Genomic DNA, 25,473 nt, shown 5'->3' with positions numbered 1-25,473 from the left:
ATCCCTAGAACAATCAGCAACACAGTTGGCCCAGAACACTCTAAGTGTCTAACGTCTGCGCCAGAGCGTGACAGACACCCTCTCTAATCTGGCCACAGTGCCCTTGTACACACTTCATCTCTCTGCAGCAGTTCTATCTGTGGGCCACAGGGGACTTTCTCAAACCTCTCTCTCCTTTGGTGGCTGGTCTCTGAATCCTGCTCCTCCTCCTGCTTCTGGGGAAGTCCCTTCACAGTCAGATTTATAGCAACCCCAAACTCAAAATATCCCAAACCAAACCAGCTCCCCATTTAATCCTCCTTTTCCTACATTTTCAACCTTGGCACCACCGTCCACACAGTCAATCAAACAGAATTCTTTGTTCCCCCATCTACTTATTTATGTGAACAAAATTTCTTAGCACTTAGAGCCGTAACAGGAAAAAAAGCAAAATAATGATGTTAAATCCTATCTCATTAGAGCAATAATTACTATTCATCTACAGACACAAGAACTAATTTGGAGGAGAAAAGCCACTCTTATCTCATTAAAATATGCATTTCCCATTTTGTTTACTAGTCATTAATCAATATTTTTATATATCATTTTTATCAATTTTGGACAAGTAATCATTTCAAAAGATAACTCAATTGAGAAGAAATTTTTAACACTTTATAGCTTATGATCAGTATCAATGTTAATATCTTCTTTGTGATATTGTACTACAGTTTTGTAAGATGTTACCATCGGAGGAAAATGGGTAGAAGGCATGTGGAATCTTTTTGTATTATTTCTTACAACCTCATGTGAATATACAATTATCTCAAAATGAAAAGTTTAATTAAAAAACTTATCACAAAAGAGTTGTTTTATTCAAAATATGTTTTTAGCAGACAAATAGGTAACCAACTAAAGACTTTGAAAAAATATATATGTATATGTCACATTGGTATAGAGTTCTATGGGAGAAATGGAATGGAAACACAAATTCAAAGAGGAAAAAGGAGCAATGAATAATTTCCCAATGTTAAAAAAGTGCATGGCCATGAATTTTTCAAATGAATGATGGTTATTATCAAATTGTTATGTTACTGAGGATACATTTAGAAGAGTAGATTTAAAATTTATTTTAAAATGTCAATAATTTAAAATAACATGCCAGAAATTATATCATTTGCTACTATTTAAACTTATGATTAAATTTTTAGATGCTACTCTTAGAATGTATGAAGGAGTACACAGTTTTCCAAAAGTCTTTTAGGGGGTACAAGTGAGCAAAAATATGTTTGAAGAGCACTGCTCTAGCCAAGTATACTCCACCTCTAGGTATGTTCAGGTTTTTACAGTCTGAACCTTGGCATCTATCAGCTCTTTCACTCTGGAATGCCCTCTCATTGTCTGTCAAGCAAACTCCTGCTTCTCACTCTCTTATTCAACTCTCCTCTCAAGCCTCAGCCCCTGTAAGAACTCTTCCCTGATGCTTTCACAACAATTAGGCACTTTCTCTTCATGTTCCTGCCTGACCTCATATGTGGTACCGTCACATAGCATTTAAGTGTATATTTGCATGTCTGTCTCCTAATTATGCTGTGCAAATGTTTAGGGTGAATTCCTTTTATTACTCTGTCTCTGATACTGCCACCAAACAGATTCAATAGTTTTTGTTTGAATGAATGAATGAATGAACGATCATGAGTATGGTAATAGCTTATAAAAGGGCTAGTTCACCACTAATTTAAGTCTTCTGGCTTTGAAGATATATTTTCAGTTTAAGTGCTGTGAACAAAGACTAAAGATACTCAAACCACTGAACATGAGAGTTCAAGGGGATCTCATTCATTGACTCATAAAAAAAAATTCTGCCTTGCATTACCACGGCATTAAAAGTACAAAATAATGCTAAAAGGCAGAATTGGTGTTTATGGCAAAGCAGGAGCACAAATTACCTTGGTCTTTCCACATAGTGACTTAAGCCAATGGTAGTCAGAAATTCGATTCAATCTTCAAACTTTCAGGCTAGTATACTTATCTGCTAGGTCACTCAGCTGACCCTCAAAGTGCAGGGGACTTGCATGTTGACACAAACAGATAATCTTATCTTGAGTCTTAAAAAGACTCTATTTAGAAAATCTTAAATGTCTTCCTCTATCGTGTTATGCCAGCTCTCACTATTGCTCTACACCTGATTTAGGTCAATACGGTTCCTTTTTTAATCACAGTTATGACTGAACAAGAAGAAATAAATAAGAACAGGAGTAATTTCATATTGAGACAGATCTCCCAGCTCTTCAGTCTAGTCTTCTACTTCTGAAAAGCACATTAAGATCCATGTTGTAGGGGAACATGGTTGTTCCTAAAACGTTTAAGAGTAAAATATAAATATTCTAAGTTTCTTTTGCAATTCATCTATTTTGAGTTAATTTTTGTATAAGGTGTGAGATTCATGTTGAGATTCATTTTCTTTTGCCTATGGATATCCAATTGCTTCAACATCATTTGTTGAAAATACTTAATGCCTATTAATGTCTGTAGTCTATGTAATAATATTATCTCTTTTATTCCCTATAGTAGTAATATACGTTTTTTCTTTATTGATCAGTCTCTCTAAGGGTTTATCAATCCTTTGACAACCCCCACCCCCCACCAAAAAAACACTTTGGGCACTGTTAATTTTTTTTTAATGAATGTTTATTTTTTATTTTATTTATTTCTTCTCTTATTTTTATTACTTCCTACTGTCTTCATTCTTCGAATCTAATATGTTATTCTTGGCTGGATTCTTGAGACAGACTTAGCTCAGACTTTCTTCTTTTCTAATATACAAAGCTATAGATTTCCCCTGTACAAGGCTTCCTGCATATACCGCAAGTTTTGATATGCCACATTGTCATTATCATCCCATTTAAAATATTTCCTATTTCCATTGAGATTTGCTCCTTGAGCCATGGGGTAATTAGAAGTATACTGCTTAGTTTCAAAATATTTGGATATTTCCTAGTTTTTTGTTTTTGTTGTTGTTATTGATTTCTAGCTTATTTCCAATGAGATGACAGAACAAAGTCTTTGTGATTTCAATCCTTTGAAATTTACTTTTTGTTCAAGAACTTTTTGGTATATTTTCCATGACATGTGAGAAGAATGTATATTCTTCACTGTTTAAGTATACTGTTCTAATTTTACTCATTAAGTCAAGTTTATTAATCATGTTTTTCAAATCTTCTATATCTCTACTAAATATTTGTTTGCTTATCCTATTATTTTCTGAGAAAATTGTTTTTAAAACACCAAATAGGGGCTGGCCCAGTGGCGTAGTGGTTAAGTTCGCAGGCTCCGCTTCGGCTGCCCAGGGTTGGTTTGAATCCCAGGGGCGGACCTATGCACTGCTCATCAAGCCATCCTGTGGAGGCATCCCATACACAAAATAGAGGAATACGGGCACTGATGTTAGCTCAGGGCTAATCTTCCTCAGCAAAAACAGGAAGATTGGCAAGGGATGTTAGCTCAGGGCCTGTCTTCCTCACCAAAAAAGAAAAACAAAACAAAACACCAACTATAACTGTGGATTTGTCTATTTTTTTTTCTTTTTCTAAATTTCGCTTTACATCTTTTCAGGGCATACTATTGGGTATATACAAATTTATCATGATTACATTTTCCAATTAAATTTTACTTTTTATCATTATAAAACATTCCTATTTATTTCTGGTATATGTACTACCTTTAAGTTTACTTTATCTGATATAAGAAAGCCACACTGACTTTCTTTGGATTAGTATGGCATTGTATATATACTTATACTTTCAGTCTTTTTATGTTCTCATATTTAATATGTGTCTCTTACAAGCACCATATGGTTGGGTTTTATTTTCAGTCTGACAATTTTTGGTGTTAAATTGACATGTTTAGTCCCTTTGTGTTTAATGTAATTACCAGTATCTTAGGTCTGAATCAATATCTTACTTTTTGTTTCTATTTGTTCCATCTGTTATTTATTCCTATTTTCTCTTCCTTTGTTGATTCTCTGGATCATTTCATTTCCTGCTCTATTAGATTGTCAGTCAGAAATAATTTGTCTTTTAATTGTTGCCCTAAAGATTACAACACGCATTTTTACTTATTACTGTCTAAAATTACTAAAATCAATACTTTTTCTAGATACAGGTAAAGAAGAGGCCTTAAATTCTTTAATTTCATTTGCTTTCTTCCTGTCTTTTGTGCTATAGTTGTCATAGTTTAATTCTACATATTTAAACCAAAAAGACATTATTGTTATTACTTTTAATATTTTTATTCTTTCTAGTGTCATTCATTTCCTTTTGCTTGTCTCTGCTTCCATCTGGACTCAATTTTTTTTTTTTTTTGTGAGGAACATCAGCCCTGAGCTAACATCTATGCCCATCTTTCTCCACTTTATGTGGGAGGCCGCCAGAGCATGGCCTAACAAGCAGTGCATCGGTGCGCGCCTGGGATCTGAACCCGGGCCGCCAGCAGCGGAGCGCGCGCATTTAACCGCTATGCCACGGGACTGGCCCCTGGTCTCAATTTTTTTTCTGCCTGCATAGCTTTCTTTAGTATTTATTTTATTGTTGGTATTAAATTATTTGTTTTTATTTGTCTAAAAATATCTTTAATTTTTCTTCATTTTAAAAGGTATTTTTGCTAAATAAAGTACAGTAAATTGACAATTATTTCCTTCTAGCATTTTAAAAATGATATCAATCTCTTGTCTTATGACTTCCACAGTGTCTCTTGAAAAATCAGTATATCAGTCTTGTTGCTCCTTTTAAAGTTATGTATCTTGTTTCTCTGGCTACTTTTGAGGTTTTTCTCTTTGTTTTTGGTTTTCAGCACTTTTGCTATAATGGACCTAGCTGTGATTTTCTTTCTATTTATCCTTCTTGGGGTTTGTAAAACATCTTGAATCTGTGGTTTGATATTTTTGTCACTTTGCAAAATTCTCAGCCATTATCTCTTTGATATTGTTTCTGCCCCAATATCTTTGTTCTCCTCTAGAACTCCAATTTACATTAGAAATTTTTCATCAGGTCTCAAATGTCTCAAGTTATTTTCTACATTTTTCTATCACTTTTTCTCTCTCAGCTTCAATACGTATGTTTTCTACAATTTCCTAGTTCTTTAATTCTTTCTCCTGCTCATAAACTCATCTATTAATTTCTTAATTTCAGTTATTTTTTTTTGTTCTAAAATTTCCATTTGATTCATTACTATAGATTCCAGTTCTCTGAAGACACTCTCCATCTTTTTACCTATTTTAGAACATATTAATCATAATTATCTTAAAGCCAACATCCAGTAACTCCAATATCTGGATAATCTGCAGGTCTGTGTTTATTGATTGAGTGTTTCTTTGTTTAGTCATTTGGCCGTCTCTTGGCATACCTGGTAATTCTTTATTGATTGCTGGACATTGTACATGAAAACTTGTAGAGGCTCTTGATGATGCTGTCTTCCTCCAGAGCGTATTTAATTTTCTTTTGTTAAGGAGTAAAATATAGGCAGATGCCTTTCCTCCAAACAGGGATTTAAGAGTGTTTCAGGCTGTATTTTAGGCTTGTGTAAGCCAGGCTATTTCTGGGCCCTCACACATAGGGTGTCTTAGAGGTCCTCCTCCTTGACTCCAATTTTTTCTCCCTTCTGAGACTCCTGAAATCACTATTTAGCTTTTTAATCTCTTAGCAGTTATTCATACTTGTTTTCTTGGTCACTAGCACTGAGAATGCATAGTTTAGTAATTAGCAAATATCCTAAAAGAAAATTATGAGCAGAATATCAAGCTCATTTTTTGCAATTTCTATTTCTCTGGGAGCTTGGTCCCTCAAGTTTTAGATGTCTTGGAAGGCCTGACCTCTAATTTTTTTCTCCCCAGTAGTGAGAATGAAGCTAGCTCTAGGCCGCTGCTCTCTGCTCTGCCTCTATTCCTTTCACTGAAAATCTGGCAATTTCCCTGAAAGGAAAAATAAACTGAGTTATATATAGAGCTCACTTCCATCCCCAATGAGGGGATTGGGCCCCTCAAATCCTTGTTGTTTTGGCTGCTGTCTGATGTCTTCAAATAGCTAAATTTTTTGGTATTTTATCCATTTTTTATAAATGAATCTTGTCAATGGCCCAGCTCCAATAAAGTTAGAAAACATTCAGTGGTCTGCTCCCAAACCAACACTTCTTATCAAGAGGTCAAGACTTGCCTCAATAATGGCCAGGCAGATCATTTTTTAAGGTTTGTCAAACAAGTAGACTCAGTTCCCAACGACAGACCTAGGACTCACGGACACCACTGCCGGGTAAACCTTGCTGTCAGGACTCCCTCACACATACAAAAAGGTTACCCTTGGTGATTCAGATGGGCACCAATTTGGAGATACTTTCTTACAATGTTATACGTTCCTCTGTTACCATTCCTTTTGATGAGGATAATTCAGGACACTCAAACTCACTATTAAATGGATTACTGGAATATGACCTTCTAACCCACCCACTGTTACCATGAAGGCTAGAATGACTCACATTAGCTTTCATCTGGAAAGCACTACTAACCTCACAAATTCCTGACTTCTCATGCACTGAGAAAAAGAAATACAAAGTTTAGTGATAAAAGGACTGCAGAGCCCTAAAACTGCATCAGATGCTGTAGATGTTTAATTTTTTATTAAACACCACCACATGTTTAATTTTTTATTGTCTCCTCCTTTGCTTGAGATATATACCCCTTCTGGATGCTGACCTGATTTACTCCAGGGATTTTCACGTTCTGGTTTCCTTTTGAACAGCAACAATACTTTTTTTATCTATTGCCAATAGATACTACTCATCTACTGCTCATCTTCCTCCTTCCCCAGTCCACAATACTAGCTGTCCTTTGGACACTTGCTCATATTTTCTTTGATTATCAATTCATTATGTTGTGGACTCAACTTCACAATGACCCCATCATACTTGGGTTTGACATATATAGCATTGTGTAATCTTCCTTCAATTTATTCCTGTCTGCTTCATATTTAATTACTAAGAAGAATAACTTTGCATAACCTCTTTTAAATCATTTATAAAATGGTTTCTGGTCTCTATAATCATTCTCTTTCCAACATGAAAGATTCCTCCCAATTACGGTAATTCAATTTTAAAATAAGTTTTGGTAGAATCCTACCCAAGACTCTTTGAAAGTATAGACAAATTATATTGAATAATTAATCTTTATCTCCATTAACTGGTTTAATAATTCTCATTGACTGGTCAATAAGATTTCCTCTATAATAATGATAAGACATTATAAAGGAATTATCTTTCTTAATTATGCAGTAGCTCCATTCAGTACTTAGATGTCACTCTTTTCCTAGGTAAGCAAGCAAGCCCCACCTGCCTGGATTTCCTAGGATCTCCTCAGGAGCCCAATCCATGCAAGAAGCCCACAGTGATTACTGCAAACCAGGTTTCACAGTCTAGCCACCTTCTTGCTAGTTTCCTCCTTGAGGCTCTCCAAGACATAAAATGGATCTTATTCCACGTCAGCAGTTTACTTACATCTAGATTATAGACTTGGTCTAGAACATCCTGGGTATTGCCACTGTTTGTTCTAATACCTCCTACTTGTCTGCACTGAAACATTTTGACGGATTCTCCCAAAAGCCATTCTCAGCCCAAAGCAGCTAATTTATTGAGTAAATTTATTTTTCTCTTTCTTTCTTTCTTCCCCAAACTCACTTTCACAGACTCCCTTTGGGCCTCCTCATTTTCCTACCATATTTGGTCTTCACTTCACTTACCCAGGTGACTGATGGCTTCCTTGTCCCAAGGCCAGGTGGCAGCACCTGCAAGGTCTTCCCGCACTGAGCTGGCAAAGTAGACATTGAGGAAGTGAGTACTGTTGAGCTGCAGTGCCTCCTTCAGCTCCTTCACACTCATATATGCCCTGGAGAGCAGGCAAGAGGAGAAAATGTCACACCAAAGGATCAATACATAGAGAATAACAGACCAGACCCAATCAGACTGACACTCCCAGCCAGCACTGCACTGGAGAGGGGCAGACAGGCAGAGACCAGGCTGCCATGAAGATGACAAAAAAGGCACAAATACACATTTGAGATACTTATTCCAAGATAAATAATATCCTGCCCTTTTAGCACTATAATATTTATATGAATACTCAGTATTTGACATCCCATACTCAATCCCCCACTCTACACCTAGATTATTTCTTCAAGATAAAGTCAATGATACTCCTAATTCTTTGCCCTGAGAATTACCCCCAGGCCATGGTGAAGAAAGCCTTCCAACGCTCCGGCCCTGGTTCTTTCCACCACACTGCATGATCGTTATTATGATAAGAAGACCAATTGAGGGGGTGGCCCCATGGTGTAGCGGTTAAGTGCTCGCGCTCCGCTGCTGGTGGCCTGGGTTCGGATCCCCAGGGCGCACCGATGCACTGCTTGTCAGGCCATGCTGTGGCGGCCTCCCATATAAAGTGGAGGAAGATGGGCATGGATGTTAGCTCAGGGCCAGTCTTCCTCAGCAAAAAGAGGAGGATTGGCCTGGATGTTAGCTCAGGGATGATCTTCCTCACAAAAAAAAAAAAAAAGAAGACCAACTGAATCTCTGTTTCAATATATGCTTGCTTCAAGCCTTTTTTTTTTTTTTTAACAAAAAGGGAAATAGTGGTTAGGAAACAAAGTAAAAGAGGGAAAGGGATGAGTTATAGGTAGAAGAGGATATCATAAAGCTACTGCAAAGAATGTTAACTGTATACATATTTTTCTTGCTAGTCCATCAATCCATAGAAACACTACCCCTACTCCAACTACCTTACGATACCCACCAAGTAGCTTTATTGATGGCCTTCAAAGCACTAGGCAATATTATGTGTGCACTTATGCACAGAATTAAAGGTCTATTAAAAACACATGCCCTGTGGCTGATAAAAAAAAAAAAAGAAACAAGATTTGGTCTCTTTATAAGTTCATATATAGTCAAAGCCTTCATCTTTCTGGCATCACTGAAACTTAAAACTTTACCTTGAGCATCAGAGCCTCACCGTTCTCACTGAAGAGCTATTTTAAGAAGGAACAACTAAACCAGAGCTCAGTGGCCCCTTGGATTCACTGGATGCTTTTCATAGTGGCCATGGTCTGCCACTCCAAAGAGGGGACTGTTCCTAACACGGCTTCAACTGGGCAGACAGCTTCCTCAACATAAATTGGAAATTTCTTTCATAGATCATGCTGCATTGTTGCTATTCTGGTAGACAAGCTGTGGACACAAATCTCCCAACCCAGAAGCTCATGTTAGGACAGCATGACCTTTCTTCTCTTGCTTGCTCTGCCTCCCAATCACACTGTGGATGCCATCTATTCAATCCACATTGTAGGATATACTGGCACAGAGTACCCAAGAAATAGAGATCCCATAGAAGATTGTTTTTGTGTTCTTTGGAACAGAACCAAAAAGGGGAATACAAGTAAAAAAAAAAAAAAAAAAAAAAGATTTTGCTTTAGAACCAAAGATGCTTGGGAGAAAAGGGATTTAAAAATACTTTTTCTTATTGATTTATAATATCTTGGAAAAATAGTTCTCAGCCTCAAGAAATCATCCAAATTCCATGAAGTGATGTCAGATGTGATCAGAGGGATATTCCTTCTGCTGCTTTCCTGGAGACACAATGTTTTTTGGACAGTTGCCTGGTTCTCCCTGGACATTAGGCACATTCCCTTTCCCTTTCTCCTTTATTAAAAATAATTACAATTTCCTGTATTGACAAATTGATGGTTTGGAGCTGTGATGACATCAAGTAACTCTTCAACAGACAAGAATAAAGGAGCAGAGAGGGGGTAGATGGGAAGAGAGAGAAAAGGAAGAAAGAAAAGAAAGACAGAAAGAAATAAGGGCAGAGAGAATCAGAGACTGAGCCCCCACACAGCCCAGTATACCAGGAAAGAAAAGCTGTACCCTTTCTCTGTTCCTATTCCAGAGTTCTTATTATAATTAGAAGTTGGTAACTTGACAGTCTTCTCTCTTTTCTCCTCTCTCACTTTCCCCAAATCCTCCCATTTCCGGCATGGTTTACTTGGGCTATCTGTGTGTTACTGGCTTCTCTGTCTGCCATTTGCCAGTCTTGGCCGCCATCCTGCTGCCCTCCCTCAACCCTGCAGTTCCACTAATTTCCCTTGAGCACCCTCCAAGAGGCCTCCTCCTCCACCACCAACCTCATTAGCTAGTTCTACTCGTCTCCCTTTTCTTCCTCGCCCAACCCTCTCTTCAGCCATAAATTACCCTTCCAGATGACAGTGTTTATGTCATGCTGGTGGCAAACCGGGTGCGGCTGCTCTGACTCCTGTACTCCACGGAGATACAGATAGAAGTCAGCAAGTATAAGAAAGAGAATACATTTTAAAAGCTAGAGGCAGTCGGAAAAGTCATTAATTCAATCAATAGAGGAAAGCCTTATTTTGTAGGAAAGAAATATTTTTGTCCAGATGATTCCCTAAACCAAAAATGTAGATGTCAGTGTGTCTGCTTTGCATGTAGAATGCCCTGTCTATTATAACACATGTACAACCATTTCAGAAATTAGTCAGAGCTAATGAAGAAATGTCTTAGCTTGTCAACTAATGTGACCAGAGCCTGGCTCAGACCTAGGGTGAGGAAAAATGGATATTACTCTTATATTCAGAGCTTCACATCTTGCTTTAGAAATGATTTATTAAGAGGTAAACTTGCCACTCAAAAGAACTTAATATCATATATGTTGCAAAAAGTGTAAGGTTTGCAAACCGACCAGAACTGTGTATGAAAAGGAAGATGAACTGCATTAATCTGCTTAATTTCTGCCAGGATCTCACGTTACTCAAACTCTCCATCCTCTAGACTGAGATACTCATCATACACTTCTCTCTGATGACTCAGACCGACCAAAGTGAAGTTGTATCTTGATTTTTATAAAAATTGTCTCAGAAGTTTTTTTGGAAGATGGTGGCATGGGAGAATCCTGAGCTCATCTCCTCCCATGGATACAAAATCTACAACTACCTGAGCAAAAATTCCTCTGACAGAAATCTGGAAACTAGGTGAAAAGAACCTCTACAATAAGGAAAAACACAGAAAGGGGTCGAAGAGGCAGGGATACAGTCCTACTGAGGAAAAAACCACACCCTAGCTGCGTCACTTCATAGTCAGAAGCAATCTCAAAGACATAGAGCTTTTCCCAGAGGAGTGGGGGATTTGAGATACACAGTTGGCACCCTAACCTTAGATTCAGTACAAAAGAGATGAGACCCCAAAACATCTGGCTTTGAAAACCAATGAGGAGTACATCCAGGAAAACTACAGAACTTCAGGGAAAGGAAAACCTGCTCTTAAAGGGCCCAGGCACAGACTCACTTGACCAGAAACTAGCAGAAAAACACCAGATAGAAAAGTACATAGTCTACTGGTAAAAAAGATTCACTTACTAAGCTCGGAGAGCATCTTGGAGAGGCAGGAGGTGGCTTGGCCACCCACCCCCAGGGACTGAGATACTGGCAGCAGCCATTATTGTGACCTAGGTCAGCCGTGCTGATACAGATGCTGGCAGATGCCATCTAGAATTCTTCCTCTAGTCTGCTAGCACAGGGATCTGACCTGGCCACTAGAGCACCCAAGGCAATAGTGCACAGCCAGGTAGCACAGGCTGCTCAAGCAGAGGGAGGGGGTCTGCCCTGCCCACTAGTGCCCCACCCACTAGCACATCTGAGGAAGTTGTGCACCACCTGGCCACATAGCATCTGTGCCTGAGGCCTGCCCCACCCAAGAGCAGCTAACGACAGCCATGCCACTGGGCCACAAACCCAACTGCACTGAGGGCCAGCCCAGCCTACCTGCATGCTCACAGCAATAGCAGCCTGTCATAATAGAAGGGCACACACAGCCCACAGAGGGGACACCCCTGGAGCATTTGGGAGAGATTACAAGAGGGGAGCACGTTGCTGGGCCCCATAAGACATCTCCTACATAAAACCACATTTCCAAGATTGGAAGACATAGCTGATCTATGTAATACACAGAGATAAGCACAGAGGAGTAGGTAAAAAGAGTAGACAAAGGAATGTGTTCCAAATAAAAGAAAAGGACAAATCCTCAGAAAAAGAACTAAACAAAACAGAGATAAACAATCTACCTGATAAAGAGTACAAACTAATGGTCATAAAGATGCTTACTGAACTCAGGAGAAGAATAGATGAACACAGTGAGAACTTCAACAAAGAATTAGAAAATATAAAAAAAGAACCAATCAGAGCTGAAGAATAAATAACTGAAATGAAAAATTCTCTAGAGGGAATCAACAGCAGAGTAGATAACACAGAAGAACGGATCAGTGATCTGGACAACAGAGTAGAGGAAATCACCCAACTTGAACAGAAAAAAGAAAAAAGAATTACATAGAACAAGAACAGCTTAAGGGACCTCTGGGACAACATTAAGTGTACTAACATTAGCATTATAGGTGTCCCAGAAGGAAAACACAGAGACAAAGGGGCAAAGAACTTATTTGAAGAAATAATAGCTGAAAATTTCCCTAACCTGAGGAAGGAAACAGACATCCAGGTACAGGAAGCACAGAGAGTACCAAATAACATAAACTCAAAGATGAAACAAGATGAGCCCATACTAAGACACATTATAACTAAAATGTCAAGAATTAAAGATAAAGAGAGAATCTTAAAAGCTGCAAGAGAAAAGCAACAAGTTACATACAAAGGAAACCCCATAAGGCTATTAGCTGACTTTTCAGCAGAAACTTTACAGGCTAGAAGTGAGTAGCACAATATATTTGAAGTGTTGAAAGGAAAAAAACCTACAAGCAAAAATACTCTACCTGGCAAGGTTATCACACAGAATGAAAGAGAGATAAAGAGTTTTCCAGACAAGCAAAACCTAAAAAAGTTCATCACCACTAAACTAGCCTTACAAGAAATGTTAAAGGGACTTATTTAAGTGGAAAAGAAAAGGCCACAAAGAGGAATAAGAAAATTATCAAAGAAAAAATATCACTGGCAAAGGCAAATATATATAGTAAACGTAGTAGATCAACCACTTATAAAGCTAGTATGGTCAAAAAACAAAAGCACCGAAATCATCTACATCTACAATAAGAGAGTAAGGGATACACAAAAGCAAAAGGGTAAAATATGATGTCAAAAACATAAACCACGTAGGGGGGGTAAAAGTGTAGGGCTTTTAGTATGTGGTTGAACTTAAGAGACCATCAACCTAATATAGATTGCTATAACACTCGGGAGTCAAGATGGCGGCGTAGGCAGACTCTGAACTCACCTCCTCCCGTGGACACAGCCAATCTACAACTACTCGTGGAAAAATTACCCCTGAGACAGAACTGAAAACTGGATAAGAGGAACTCCTGCAACAACGGACAATCCTAACTGGGGTAGAAGAGGCAGAGACTCCCTTCCGGAGAGGAAAAACGCCGCCTTCACAAGCCGCCAGCTTCACGGCCGCCGGGAGCAGCTCACAGGTACGCACCCTCCCTGGAGGCGCGGGGCCCTGAGCTGGGGAGCGCCCCCACTGTGGGCATTTTATGGACCCAGCACAATCGAGACCAGCGGCATAATATCTGACTTTGCCTGCTACTAAAGCATTGGGGAGCACCCCCAGAAAACCCGGTTCACAAAGAAACTAAAACTGGCTCTTAAAGGGCCGGCGCGCAAACTCACCCGTTCCAGAAAGCATCCTAAAATCACCAGAAAGAAAGGTGCACAGTGCTTTGGTGACAAGAGACTCACCTAATAGGCCCTGAGTGCATCTCGGTGAGGGGTGAGACCTCTCCAGGGACTGGGACATTGGCGGCGGCCATTGTTGTGGCCTGGTGTGAACGTGCTGACACAGACGCCATTGCAGTTCTCCCTGAGGCCTGCTAGCCCAGGGTCTGCTCCACCCACTAGAGCACCGATTTAATCCAGCTCAGCCAGGGCAGGCAGCCCACCCTAGAGACTGGCCCCACCCAACAACAAGCCCTCAGGCAACTTGTGGGCCTGCACAGATTGGTGACTGGATTCTCTGCAGCCTGGCAACTGAGCTGACTTGAGCGGGGCAGGGTGTGCACAAGGAGCGGGTGGAGAGTGTGGGGCGGTGGCGGAGTGTGTGGGGCTCCCACCGTGGAGAGACTGGGTCCACTTGGGGAGGTCGGGGCGCGCACACGGGGCAGGACTGTGTTGACTGTGTGTGTGGACCTGTGGGCAACAGGGCTTGTCAGCTGCAGAAGACTTGGGCTTCTCAAAGACCCACATAGGAGGTTTGCCCCACCTTCCAAAGCCTGAAACAATTGGGTGCTCCTGTGCCTGAGGCCAGCCCCACCCAGCTGCAATCCTCAGAGAGCTGACAAGAGACCTAATAGGCTAGAGGCTTACAGCAATTGTAAGGCCCTGAGCCTAACAACCTGCCACGCTGGGGGCCTACTCAGTTAAAAGAAATACTGCAAAATAAATGTGGTATTAGAGCTTACAGCCAACTGTGCTGGGGCTCCCCACACCTGATAAAGAGACTGAAGGGCCCACAACAACTACAAGCAGCTGAGCATTACAATAGCTGGCCAGGAGCATAACACAGCCTCCCTGGGCGCCTATAGGGAGAGCTAACAGGCCACAATAGAAGGACACACATAGCCCACACAGGGGCCACCCCTGGAACATTGAGAACTGAGGGAAGCACACTGGAAGCTTCCTAAGGCATCACTTACATAAGGTCACCTATCCAAGAGCAGGAGACGTAGCTGACCTACCTAATACGTAGACACAAGCACAGGGAAAGAGGCAAAATGAGGAGGCAAAAGAATACATTCCAAGTAAGGGAACAGGACAAAACCCCAGAAAAGGAACTAAGTGAAACAGAAATGAGCAACCTACCCGACAGAGAGTTCAAACTAAGAGTGTTAAGGATGCTCACTGATCTGGGGAGAAGAATAGATGAACTCAGTGAGAATGTCAACAAAGAAATGGAAGATATAAAAAAGAACCAATCAGAAATGACAAATACAATACTGGAAATGAAAAATTCATTAGAGGGACTCAAAAGCAGAGTAGAGGATACAGAAGAACGGATCTGTGAGCTGGAAGAAAGAGTAGAAGAAATTACCCAAGGTGAACAGGTAAAAGAGAAAAGAATTAAAAAGAGTGAGGACAGTCTAAGGGACCTCTGGGACAACATCAAGCGTACTAACATCCGTGTTATAGGTGTCCTGGAAGGAGAAGAGCGAGACAAGGGGGCAGAGAATCTATTTCAAGAAATAATAGATGAAAACTTCCCTAACCTAAGGAAGGAAACAGACATCCAGGTACAGGAAGCACAGAGAGCCCCAAACAAGATAAACCCAAAGAGGCCCACACCAAGACACATCATAATCAAAATGTCCAGAATTAAAGATAAAGAGAGAATCCTAAAAGCCGCAAGAGAAAGACAAGTTACATACAAAGGAAGCCCCATAAGGCTATCAGCTGACTTCTCAGCAGAAACCTTACAGGCTAGAAGAGAATGGCATGATATATTTAAAGTGCTAAAAGGAAAAAACTTACAGCCAAGAATACTCTACCCAGCAAGGTTATCATTCAAAATGGAAGGAGAGATCAAAAATTTCCCAGACAAGCAAAAATCAAAGGAGTTTGTCACCAAGAAACCAGTTCTACAAGAAATGTTAAAGGGACTGATTTAAGGGGAAAAGAGAAGACCACAAATAGGAAAAATTATCTATTTCCATGATAAGAGGGAAATGGATACAAATGCACAAAAAAGAGGTTAGATATGATATCAAAAACATAAAAGGAGGGAGGAGGGGAGTTAAAGAGTACAGCTTTCAGACAGAGGTCAAACTAAAGAGACCATCAATTCTGTGTAGAAGAAGAAAGGAACAGAGAAGGACTACTAAAACACTGAGAAAAAAAAAAAAAGTTAAAAAATGGCAGTAAGTACATACTTATCAATAGTTACTTTAAACGTCAATGGACTAAATGCTCCAATTAAAAGGCATAGGGTGGCTGACTGGATAAAAAAACAAGACCCATATATATGCTGCATACAAGAGACACACTTCAGACCTAAAGACACTCACAAACTGAAAGTGAAGGGATGGAAAAAGATACTCCACGCAAATGGCAATGAAAAGAAAGCTGGGGTAGCAGTACTCATATCAGACAAAATAGACTTTAAAACAAAAACTGTAAAAAGAGACAAAGAAGGGCATTACATAATGATCAAGGGAACAATCCAACAAGAGGATATAACACTTGTAAATATCTATGCACCCAATGTATGTGCACCTAAATATATAAAGCAATTATTGACAGACATAAAAACAGAAATAGACAGTAACACAATAATAGTAGGGGACTTTAACACTCCACTTACACCAACGGATAGATCATCCAAACAGAAGATCAATAAGGAAACATTGGCCTTAAACGACACACTAGAACAGATGGACCTAGTAGATATATACAGAGCATTCCATCCAAAAACCGAAGAATACACATTCTTTTCAAATGCACATGGAACATTCTCCAGGATTGATCACATATTAGGCCACAAAACAAGTCTCCATAAACTTAAGAAGATTGAAATAATACCAAGCATCTTTTCTGACCACAACGGTATGAAACTAGAAATCAACTATAGGAAGAAAATCAGAAAAGCCACAAATACATGGAGATTAAACAAAATGCTACTGAACAACGACTGGGTTAAGGAAGAAATCAAAGAAGAAATCAAAAAATACCTGGAGACAAATGAAAATGAAAATACGACCTGCCAGAATTTATGGGATACAGCAAAAGCGGTTCTAAGAGGGAAGTTTATAGCGATACAGGCCTATCTCAACAAACAAGAAAAATCTCAAATAAACAATATAACAATGCACCTAAGGAACTAGAAAAAGAAGAACAAACAAAGCCCCAAATCAGTAGAAGAAGGGAAATAATAAAAATCAGAGCAGAAATAAATGAAATAGAGACCAAAAAAACAATAGAAAAAATTAATAAAACCAAGAGCTGGTTCTTTGAAAAGATCAACAAAATAGACAAACCTTTAGCTAGACTCACCAAGAAAAAAAGAGAGAAGGCACAAATAAGTAAAATCAGAAATGAAAGAGGAGAGGTTACAACAGACACCTCAGAAATACAAAGGATTATAAGAGAATACTATGAAAAGCTATATGCCAACCAATTCGACAATCTGGAAGAAATGGATAAATTCTTAGAATCATACAACCTTCCAAAACTGGATCAAGAAGAAGTAGAGAATTTGAATAGACCAGTCACCAGTAAGGAGATCGAAACAGTAATCACAAACCTCCCCAAAAATAAAAGTCCAGGACCAGACGGCTTCTCTGGTGAATTCTACCAAACATTCAAAGAAGACTTAATACCTATCCTTCTCAAACTCTTTCAAAAAATTGAGGAGGGGGGGAAGCTCCCTAACTCATTCTACGAAGCTGACATCACCCTGATACCAAAACCAGACAAGGACAACACAAAAAAAGAAAATTACAGGCCAATATCACTGATGAACATCGATGCAAAAATCCTCAATAAAATACTAGCAAATCGCATACAACAATACGTTAAAAAGATTATACACCATGATCAAGTGGGATTTATTCCAGGGATGCAGGGATGGTTTAACATTCGCAAATCAATCAACGTAATACACCACATTAATAAAATGAAGAATAAAAATCCCATGATCATCTCAATAGATGCAGAGAAAGCATTTGACAAGATACAGCATCCATTTATGATAAAAACTCTGAATAAAATGGGTATAGAAGGAAAGTACCTCAACATAATAAAGACCATATATGAGAAACCCACAGCTAATATCATCCTCAATGGTGAAAAACTGAAAGCCATCCCTCTAAGAACAGGAACCAGACAAGGATGCCCACTGTCACCACTCCTATTTAACATAGTACTGGAAGTCCTAGCCAGAGCAATCAGGCAAGAGAAAGAAATAAAAGGGATCCAAACTGGAAAGGAAGAAGTGAAACTGTCACTATTTGCAGATGACATGATTTTATATATAGAAAACCCTAAAGAATCCACCAGAAAACTTTTAGAAGTAATAAACAAATATGGTAAAGTTGCAGGATACAAAATCAACATACAAAAATCAGTTGCATTTCTGTACACTAACAACGAAGTAGCAGAAAGAGAAATTAAGAATACCATCCCATTTACAATTGCCAAAAAAAGAATAAAATACCTAGGAATAAACTTAACCAAAGAGGTGAAAGATCTGTACACCGAAAACTATAAAACATTGCTGAAAGAAATTGAAGAAGACACAAAGAAATGGAAAGATATTCCGTGCTCTTGGATTGGAAGAATTAACATAGTTAAGATGTCCATACTTCCTAAAGCCATCTATAGATTCAATGCAATCCCTATCAAAGTTCCAACAACATTTTTCACAGAAATAGAACAAAGAATCCTAAAATTTATATGGAACAACAAAAGACCCCGAATAGCTAAAGGAATCCCGAGAAAAAAGAACAAAGCTGGAGGTATCACACTCCCTGATTTCAAAATATACTACAAAGCTATAGTAACCAAAACAGCATGGTACTGGCACAAAAACAGACACACAGATCAATGGAATAGAATCGAAAGCCCAGAAATAAACCCACACATCTATGGACAGCTAATCTTTGACAAAGCAGCCAAGAACATACAATGGGGAAAAGAAAGTCTCTTCAACAAATGGTGTTGGGAAAACTGGACAGCCACATGCAAAAAAATGAAAGTAGACCCCTACCTTACACCATGCACAAAAATTAACTCCAAATGGATTAAAGACTTGAATGTAAGACCTGAAACTATGAAACTTCTAGAAGAAAACATAGGCAGTTCGCTCTTCCACATCGGTCTTAGCAACATCTTTTCAAACACCACATCTGACTGGGCAAGAGAAACAATAGGAAAAATAAACAAATGGGACTACATCAAACTAAAAAGCTTCTGCACAGCAAAGGAAACCATCAACAAAACGAAAAGACAACCTAACAATTGGGAGAAGATATTTGCAAACCATACATCTGATAAGGGCTTAATCTCCAAAATATATAAAGAACACATGCATCTCAACAACAAAAAAAATACCAACCCAATTAAAAAATGGGCAAAAGACCTGAACAGACATTTCTCCAAAGAAGATATACAGATGGCCAACAGACACATGAAAAGATGTTCAAAATCACTAACTATCAGGGAAATGCAAATCAAAACTACAATGAGATATCACCTCACGCCCATCAGAATGGCTATAATTAACAAGACAGGAAACAATATGTGTTGGAGAGGATGTGGAGAAAAGGGAACTCTCATACACTGCTGGTGGGAGTGCAAACTGGTGCAGCCACTATGGAAAACAGTATGGAGATTCCTCAAAAAATCAAGGATAGAACTACCATATGATCCAGCTATTCCACTGCTGGGTATTTATCCAAAGAACATTAAAACACCAATTTGCAAAGGTACATGCACCCCTGTGTTCACTGCAGCACTATTCACAATAGCCAAGACTTGGAAGCAACCTAAGTGCGCATCAAGGGACGAATGGATAAAGAAGATGTGGTATATATACACAACGGAATACTACTCAGCCATAAGAAACGATGAAATCCAGCCATTTGTGACAACATGGATGGACATTGAGGGTATAATGCAAAGTGAAATAAGTCAGAGGGAGAAGGTCAAATACTGTATGATTTCCTTCATTAAGTAGTAGATAATAACAACAATAAACAAACACATAGGGACAGAGAGTGGATTGGTGGTTACCAGAGGGGAAGGGAGGAGGGAGGAGGGTGAAAGGGATAATTCGGCACATGTGTGTGGTGATGGGTTGTAATTAGTATTTTGGTGGTGAACATGATGTAGTCCATGCAGAAATAGAAGTACAATGATGTACACCTGAAATTTTTACAATGTTATAAACCAATGTTACTGCAATAAACAAAAAATTAAAAAAAAAAAAAGATTGCTATATACACAGGTTATTATATATGAACCTTATGCTAACTACAAAACAAAAACCTAAAATAAATACACAAAAAATAAAGAGAAAGGAACATAAACATAAACTAAAGAAAGTCATCAAATCACAAGGGAAGAGAGCAAGAGAAGAAAAAAGGAACAGAGAAGAACTATAAAAACATCCAGAAACAAAGTAACAAAATGACAATAAGTACATATCTATCAATAATTACTTTAAATGTAAATGGACTAAATGCTCCAATCAAAAGACATACGGTGGCTGAATGGGTGAATAAACAAGACCCAAGTCCCTATACGAGAGACATATTTCAGATCTAAAGACATTCACAGATTGAAAGTGAGGGGATGGAAAAAGATATTCCATGCAAATGAAAACAAAAAGAAAGCTAGGGTAGAAATACTTCTATCATACAAAATAGACTTTATAATTTTATTTATTTTTCCCCCAAAGCCCCAGTAGATAGTCGTATGTCATAGCTGCACATGCTTCTAGTTGCTGTATGTGGGACGCGGCCTCAGCATGGCCGGAGAAGCGGTGCGTTGGTGCACGTCCGGGATCCGAGCCCAGGGCGCCAGCAGCGGAGCGTGCACACTTAACCGCTAAGCCACGGGGCCAGCCCCAAAACAGACTTTAAAACAAAAATTGTAACAAGGGACAAAGAAGGGCATTAAATAAAGATAGAGAGAACAATCCAATAAGAGGATATAACACTTGTAAATATCTATATACCCAACACAGGACACCTAAATACATAAAGCAAATATTAACAGACATAAAAGGAGAAATTGACAGTAACACAATAATAGTAGGGGACTTTAACATCCCACTTACATCAATGGATAGATTATCCAGATAGAAGATCAATAAGGAAACATTGGCCTTAAATGACTTAATAGATACATACAGAACATTCCATCCAAAAACAGCAGAATACACATTCTTCTCAAGTGCACATGGAACATTCTTCAAGATAGACCATATGTTGGGAAACAAGGCAAGCCTCAATAAACTTAAGAAGACTGAAATTCTATCAAGCATCTTTTCCGACCACAATGCTATGAAACTAGAAATCAACTACAAGTAAAAACTGGAAAAGTCACAAATGTGGAGACTATACAAAATGCTATTGAACAACTACTGGGTCAACAAAGAAATTAAAGGAGAAATAAAAAAATACCTGGAGACAAATCAAAATGAAAATACAGCATACCAAAATCTATGGGATACAGCATAAGCAATAGTAAGAGAGAAGTTTATAGTAATACAGGCCTACCTCAAGAAACAGGAAAAATCTCAAATAAACAATCTAACATTACGCCTAAAGGAACTAGAAAAGAGAGGAACAAATGAAGCCCAAAATCAGTAGAAGGAAGGAAATGATAAAAATCAGAGGAGAAATAAATGAAATAAAGACTAAAAAGACAATAGAAAAGATCAGTAAAACTAAGAGCTGGTTCTTTGAAAAGATAAACAAAATTAAACCTTTAGCTAGACTCACTTGGAAAAAAGAGAGAAGGCTCAAATAAAATCAGAAAAAAAAAAAAGGAGAAAGTACAATGGATGTCACAGAAATATAAAGAATTATAAGAGAACACTATGAAAAGCTATATGCCAACAAATTGGAAACCTAGATGAAATGGATAAATTCTTACGATTATACAATCTTTCAAAATCGAATCAAGAAGAAATAGAGGATCAGAATAGACCGATCACTAGTAAGGAGATTGAAACAGTAATCAAATCCTCTCAGAAAACAAAAGTCCAGGACCAGATGGCTTCCCTGATGAATTCTACCTAACATTCAAAGAAGATTTAATACCTATCCTTTTCAAACTCTTCCAAAAAACTGAAGAGGAGGGGATGCTTCCTAACTCATTTTATGAGGCCAACATTACCCAGATACCAAAACCAGATAAGGACAACACAAAAAAAGAAAATTACAGGCCAATATCGCTGATGAACATAGATGAAAAATCCTCAACAAAATATTAGCAAATCAAATACAACAATACATCAAAAGGATCGTATACCATGATCAAGTGAGATTTATCCCAGGGATGCAAGAATGGTTCAAAATCCACAAATCAATCAACATGATACACCACATTAACAAAATGAAGAATAAAGATCACATGATCATCTCCATAGATGCAGAGAAAGCATGTGACAAAATTCAGCACCCATTCATGATAAAAACTCTGAATAAAATGGGTACAGAGGGAAAGTACCTCAACATAATAAAGGTCATATGTGACAAACCCACAGACAACATCATACTCAATGGTGAAAAACTGAAAACTATCCCTCTAAGAATAGGAACAAGACAAGAATGCCCACTTTCACCACTCTTATTCAATATAGTACTGGAAGTGCTAGCCAGAGAAATTAGGCAAGAAAAAGAAATAAAAGGGACCCAAGTTGGAAAGGAAGAAATAAAACTGTCACTATTTGTAGATGAAATTATTTTAAGTATAGAAAACCCTAAAGAATCCACCAAAAAAACTATTGGAAATAATAAATAAATACAGTAAAGTTGTAGGGTTCAAAATCAACATACAAAAATCAGTTGTGTTTCTATACACTAAACAAAATAGCAGAAAGAGAAATCAAGAATACAATCCCATTTATAATCACAACAAAAAGAATAAAATACCTGGGAATAAATTTAATCAAGGCGGTGAAAGACCTGTACACTGAAAACTATAAGACACTATTGAAAGAAATCGAAGACATAAAGAAATAGAAAGATATTCCATGCTCATGGATTCGAAGAACATAGTTAAAATGTCCATATTACCTAAAGTAATCTACAGATTCAACACAATCTCGATCAGAATCCTAATGACATTCTTCATGGAAACAGAACAAAGAATCCTAAAATTTATATGGAACAACAAAAGACCCTGAATAGCCAAAGCAATCCCGAAAAAAAAGAAGAAAGCTGGAAATATCACAATCTCTGACTTCAAAATAAACTACAAAGCTATAGTAACCAAAACAGCATGGTACTGACAGAAAAACAGACACACAGATCAACGGAACAGAACTGAAAGCCCAGAAATAAACCCACACATTTATGGACAGCTAATTTCTGACAAAGGAGCCAAGAACGGATAATAGAGAAAGGAAAGTCTCTTCAATAAATGGTCTTGGGAAAACTGGACATGCAAAAGAATGAAAGTAGAACACTATCTTACACCATACACAAAATTAATTCAAAATGGATTAAAACCTGGAATATAAGACCTGAAACCATAAAACTCCTAGGGAAAACATGGGCAGTATGCTCTTTGACATCGGTCTTAGCAGTATCTTTTTGAATACGTCTTTTCAGGCAAGAGAAACAAAAGAAAAAATAAACAAATGGGACTACATCAAACTAAAAAGCTTCTGCATGGCAAAGGAAACCATCAACAAAACAAAAAGATAACCTACCAATTGGGAGAAGACATTTACAAATCATATACCTGATAAGGCATTAATATCCAAAATACGTAAAGAACTCATACAACTCAACAACAAAAAAACAACCCAATTAAAAAATGGGCAGAGGATCTGAACAGACATTTTTCCAAAGAAGATATACAGATGGCCACCAGGCATATGAAAAGACGTTCAATGTCACTAATCATTTGGGAAATGCAAATCAAAACCACAATGAGATATCATGTCATGTCCACCAGAATGGCTTTTATTAAAATAACAAGAAATAACAAGTGTTGGAGAGGATGAGGAAAAAAGGGAATCCTTGTACACTGCTGGTGGGAATGTAAACTGGTGCAGCCATTATGGAAAACAGTATGGAGATTCCTCAAAAAGTTAAAAATAGAACTACCATATGATCCAGCTTTTCTACCTCTGGGTATTCATCCAAAGAAAACAAAAACATTAATTTAAAAAGATACATACACCCCTATGTTCACTGCTGCATTATTCGCAATAGCCAAGACTTGGAAACAACCTAAGTGCCCAGCGATGGAAGAATGGACAAAGAAGATGTGGTGTGTGTGTGTGTGTGTGTGTGTGTGTGTATTTATAAACACGTTGGAATACTACTAAGCCATAAAAAAGATGAAACTTGCCACTTGCGACAATATGGATGGACCTTGACAGTATTCTGTTAAGCGAAATAAGTCAGATGGAGAAAGCCAAATACCATATGATTTCACTCATATGTGGAAGATAAAACAAAACAATAAAGAAATACATAGATACAAAGAATAGATTGGTGGTTACTTGAGGGGAAGGGAGATGGGGAGAGGACAAAAGGAGTAAAGGGGCATATTTGTATGGTGACAGATGGCAACCAGACTTTTGGTGGTGAACACAATGCAGTCTATACAGAAGTCAAAATATAATGATGTACACCTGCAATTTATATAATATTATAAACCAATGTTAACTCAATAATAACTACATGTATACATAAATAAATAAACAAAAACTGTCTCAGAAACAAGCTCTCCTTGAGACTGACATATCAAGTTGTTCTGCCCACTGCTCAGGTCTGTTATTTCTGACATGCTCCCTGGAAGAACACATACCTGCCTCACCATTTTATGACTGTGACCTACTGGTTTGGGATTAACCACTGCTCAGTGTCCAGCCTACCATATTTCTTTGTTCCCCAGACTTAGTGCATTCATTTTGATTTCTACCATGCTCCCTGACCACGGATCCCAGCCACACTCCAGTATCTAAATGTATATGCAAGCCTCAGCTCTTGCTTAGTTTCTAAGTAAAAGTGAAAGGATATAAAAAATGCTTCTGTGTGTTCTAGTTTAATAGTCTGTTGAATAACTCCTTTATAGTCTAACAGAAATAATACAAGAATGAAACCAGAAAGAAGAAAAATCTCCCGAGCTGTCTGAAGAAAGTTTAACTAGCACCAAAAATTGGCATGTTGAAAACCAAGACATAAAGGATGCATTCACGCCCTGAGACTGGGACCCATAGCCCTGCTTCCTACAGTCAGAGCAAGCCCCTCCAGAGGAAGGTCCTGATTGCATGGTAAGGCAGCCTCCATGAGGACAAAACCAGATGCCCCAAGGAGCTTCAGCCAATTCCCCTCACAGAAACAACTGGACCAAAGTTAGGATCCTTTGATTTGGTTAAATCTAAACTTTCCTGTCATTACTGTACACCATGGTTCTCTTCCCAAAATATACAGAAGGGTTCCCTCTGCCAACTCCATCTGCTATCCACTTTGCCAACTATGCTTCCTCCTCCTGGTGAACATCACCTTTGACCTGCTCCCCCAAGCCTTTCACTGTCCACATTATGGGGCTTATCAGTCCCGAGAGTACCAACTGCCCAGCGCAACTTCAAAAACTTAGTTTTTTCTCCTTCTGTCAAATTCCTCCTGCTCTTAGGCACATGGCACTCTACTACATCACCATATACTTTCACTTCTTTTCATTTTCCCATCTCCCGGTTACTCCATACATC

The 25,473-nt window shown here is 38.4% G+C and overlaps 1 protein-coding gene across 1 annotated transcript in view; it reads right to left on the bottom strand.

Moving 5' to 3' along the window:
• The window catches only part of PAPPA2 (pappalysin 2), a 278,580-nt gene that overhangs the window by 166,916 nt on the left and 86,191 nt on the right, over nt 1–25,473 (bottom strand). Inside the window, exon 3 of the mRNA XM_087438266.1 lies at nt 7,761–7,906. Within this exon, the coding sequence (XP_087294392.1) occupies nt 7,761–7,906 (146 nt within the window). The remainder of the gene's footprint in view (nt 1–7,760; nt 7,907–25,473) is intronic.

This window comes from Ceratotherium simum, chromosome 2 (genome assembly GCF_057802395.1).
Source record: "Ceratotherium simum simum isolate JZ-2026a chromosome 2, ASM5780239v1, whole genome shotgun sequence".
In the NCBI taxonomy this organism is placed as follows: Eukaryota; Metazoa; Chordata; class Mammalia; order Perissodactyla; family Rhinocerotidae; genus Ceratotherium; species Ceratotherium simum.
This window is presented reverse-complemented; position numbering and strand designations above follow the sequence as displayed.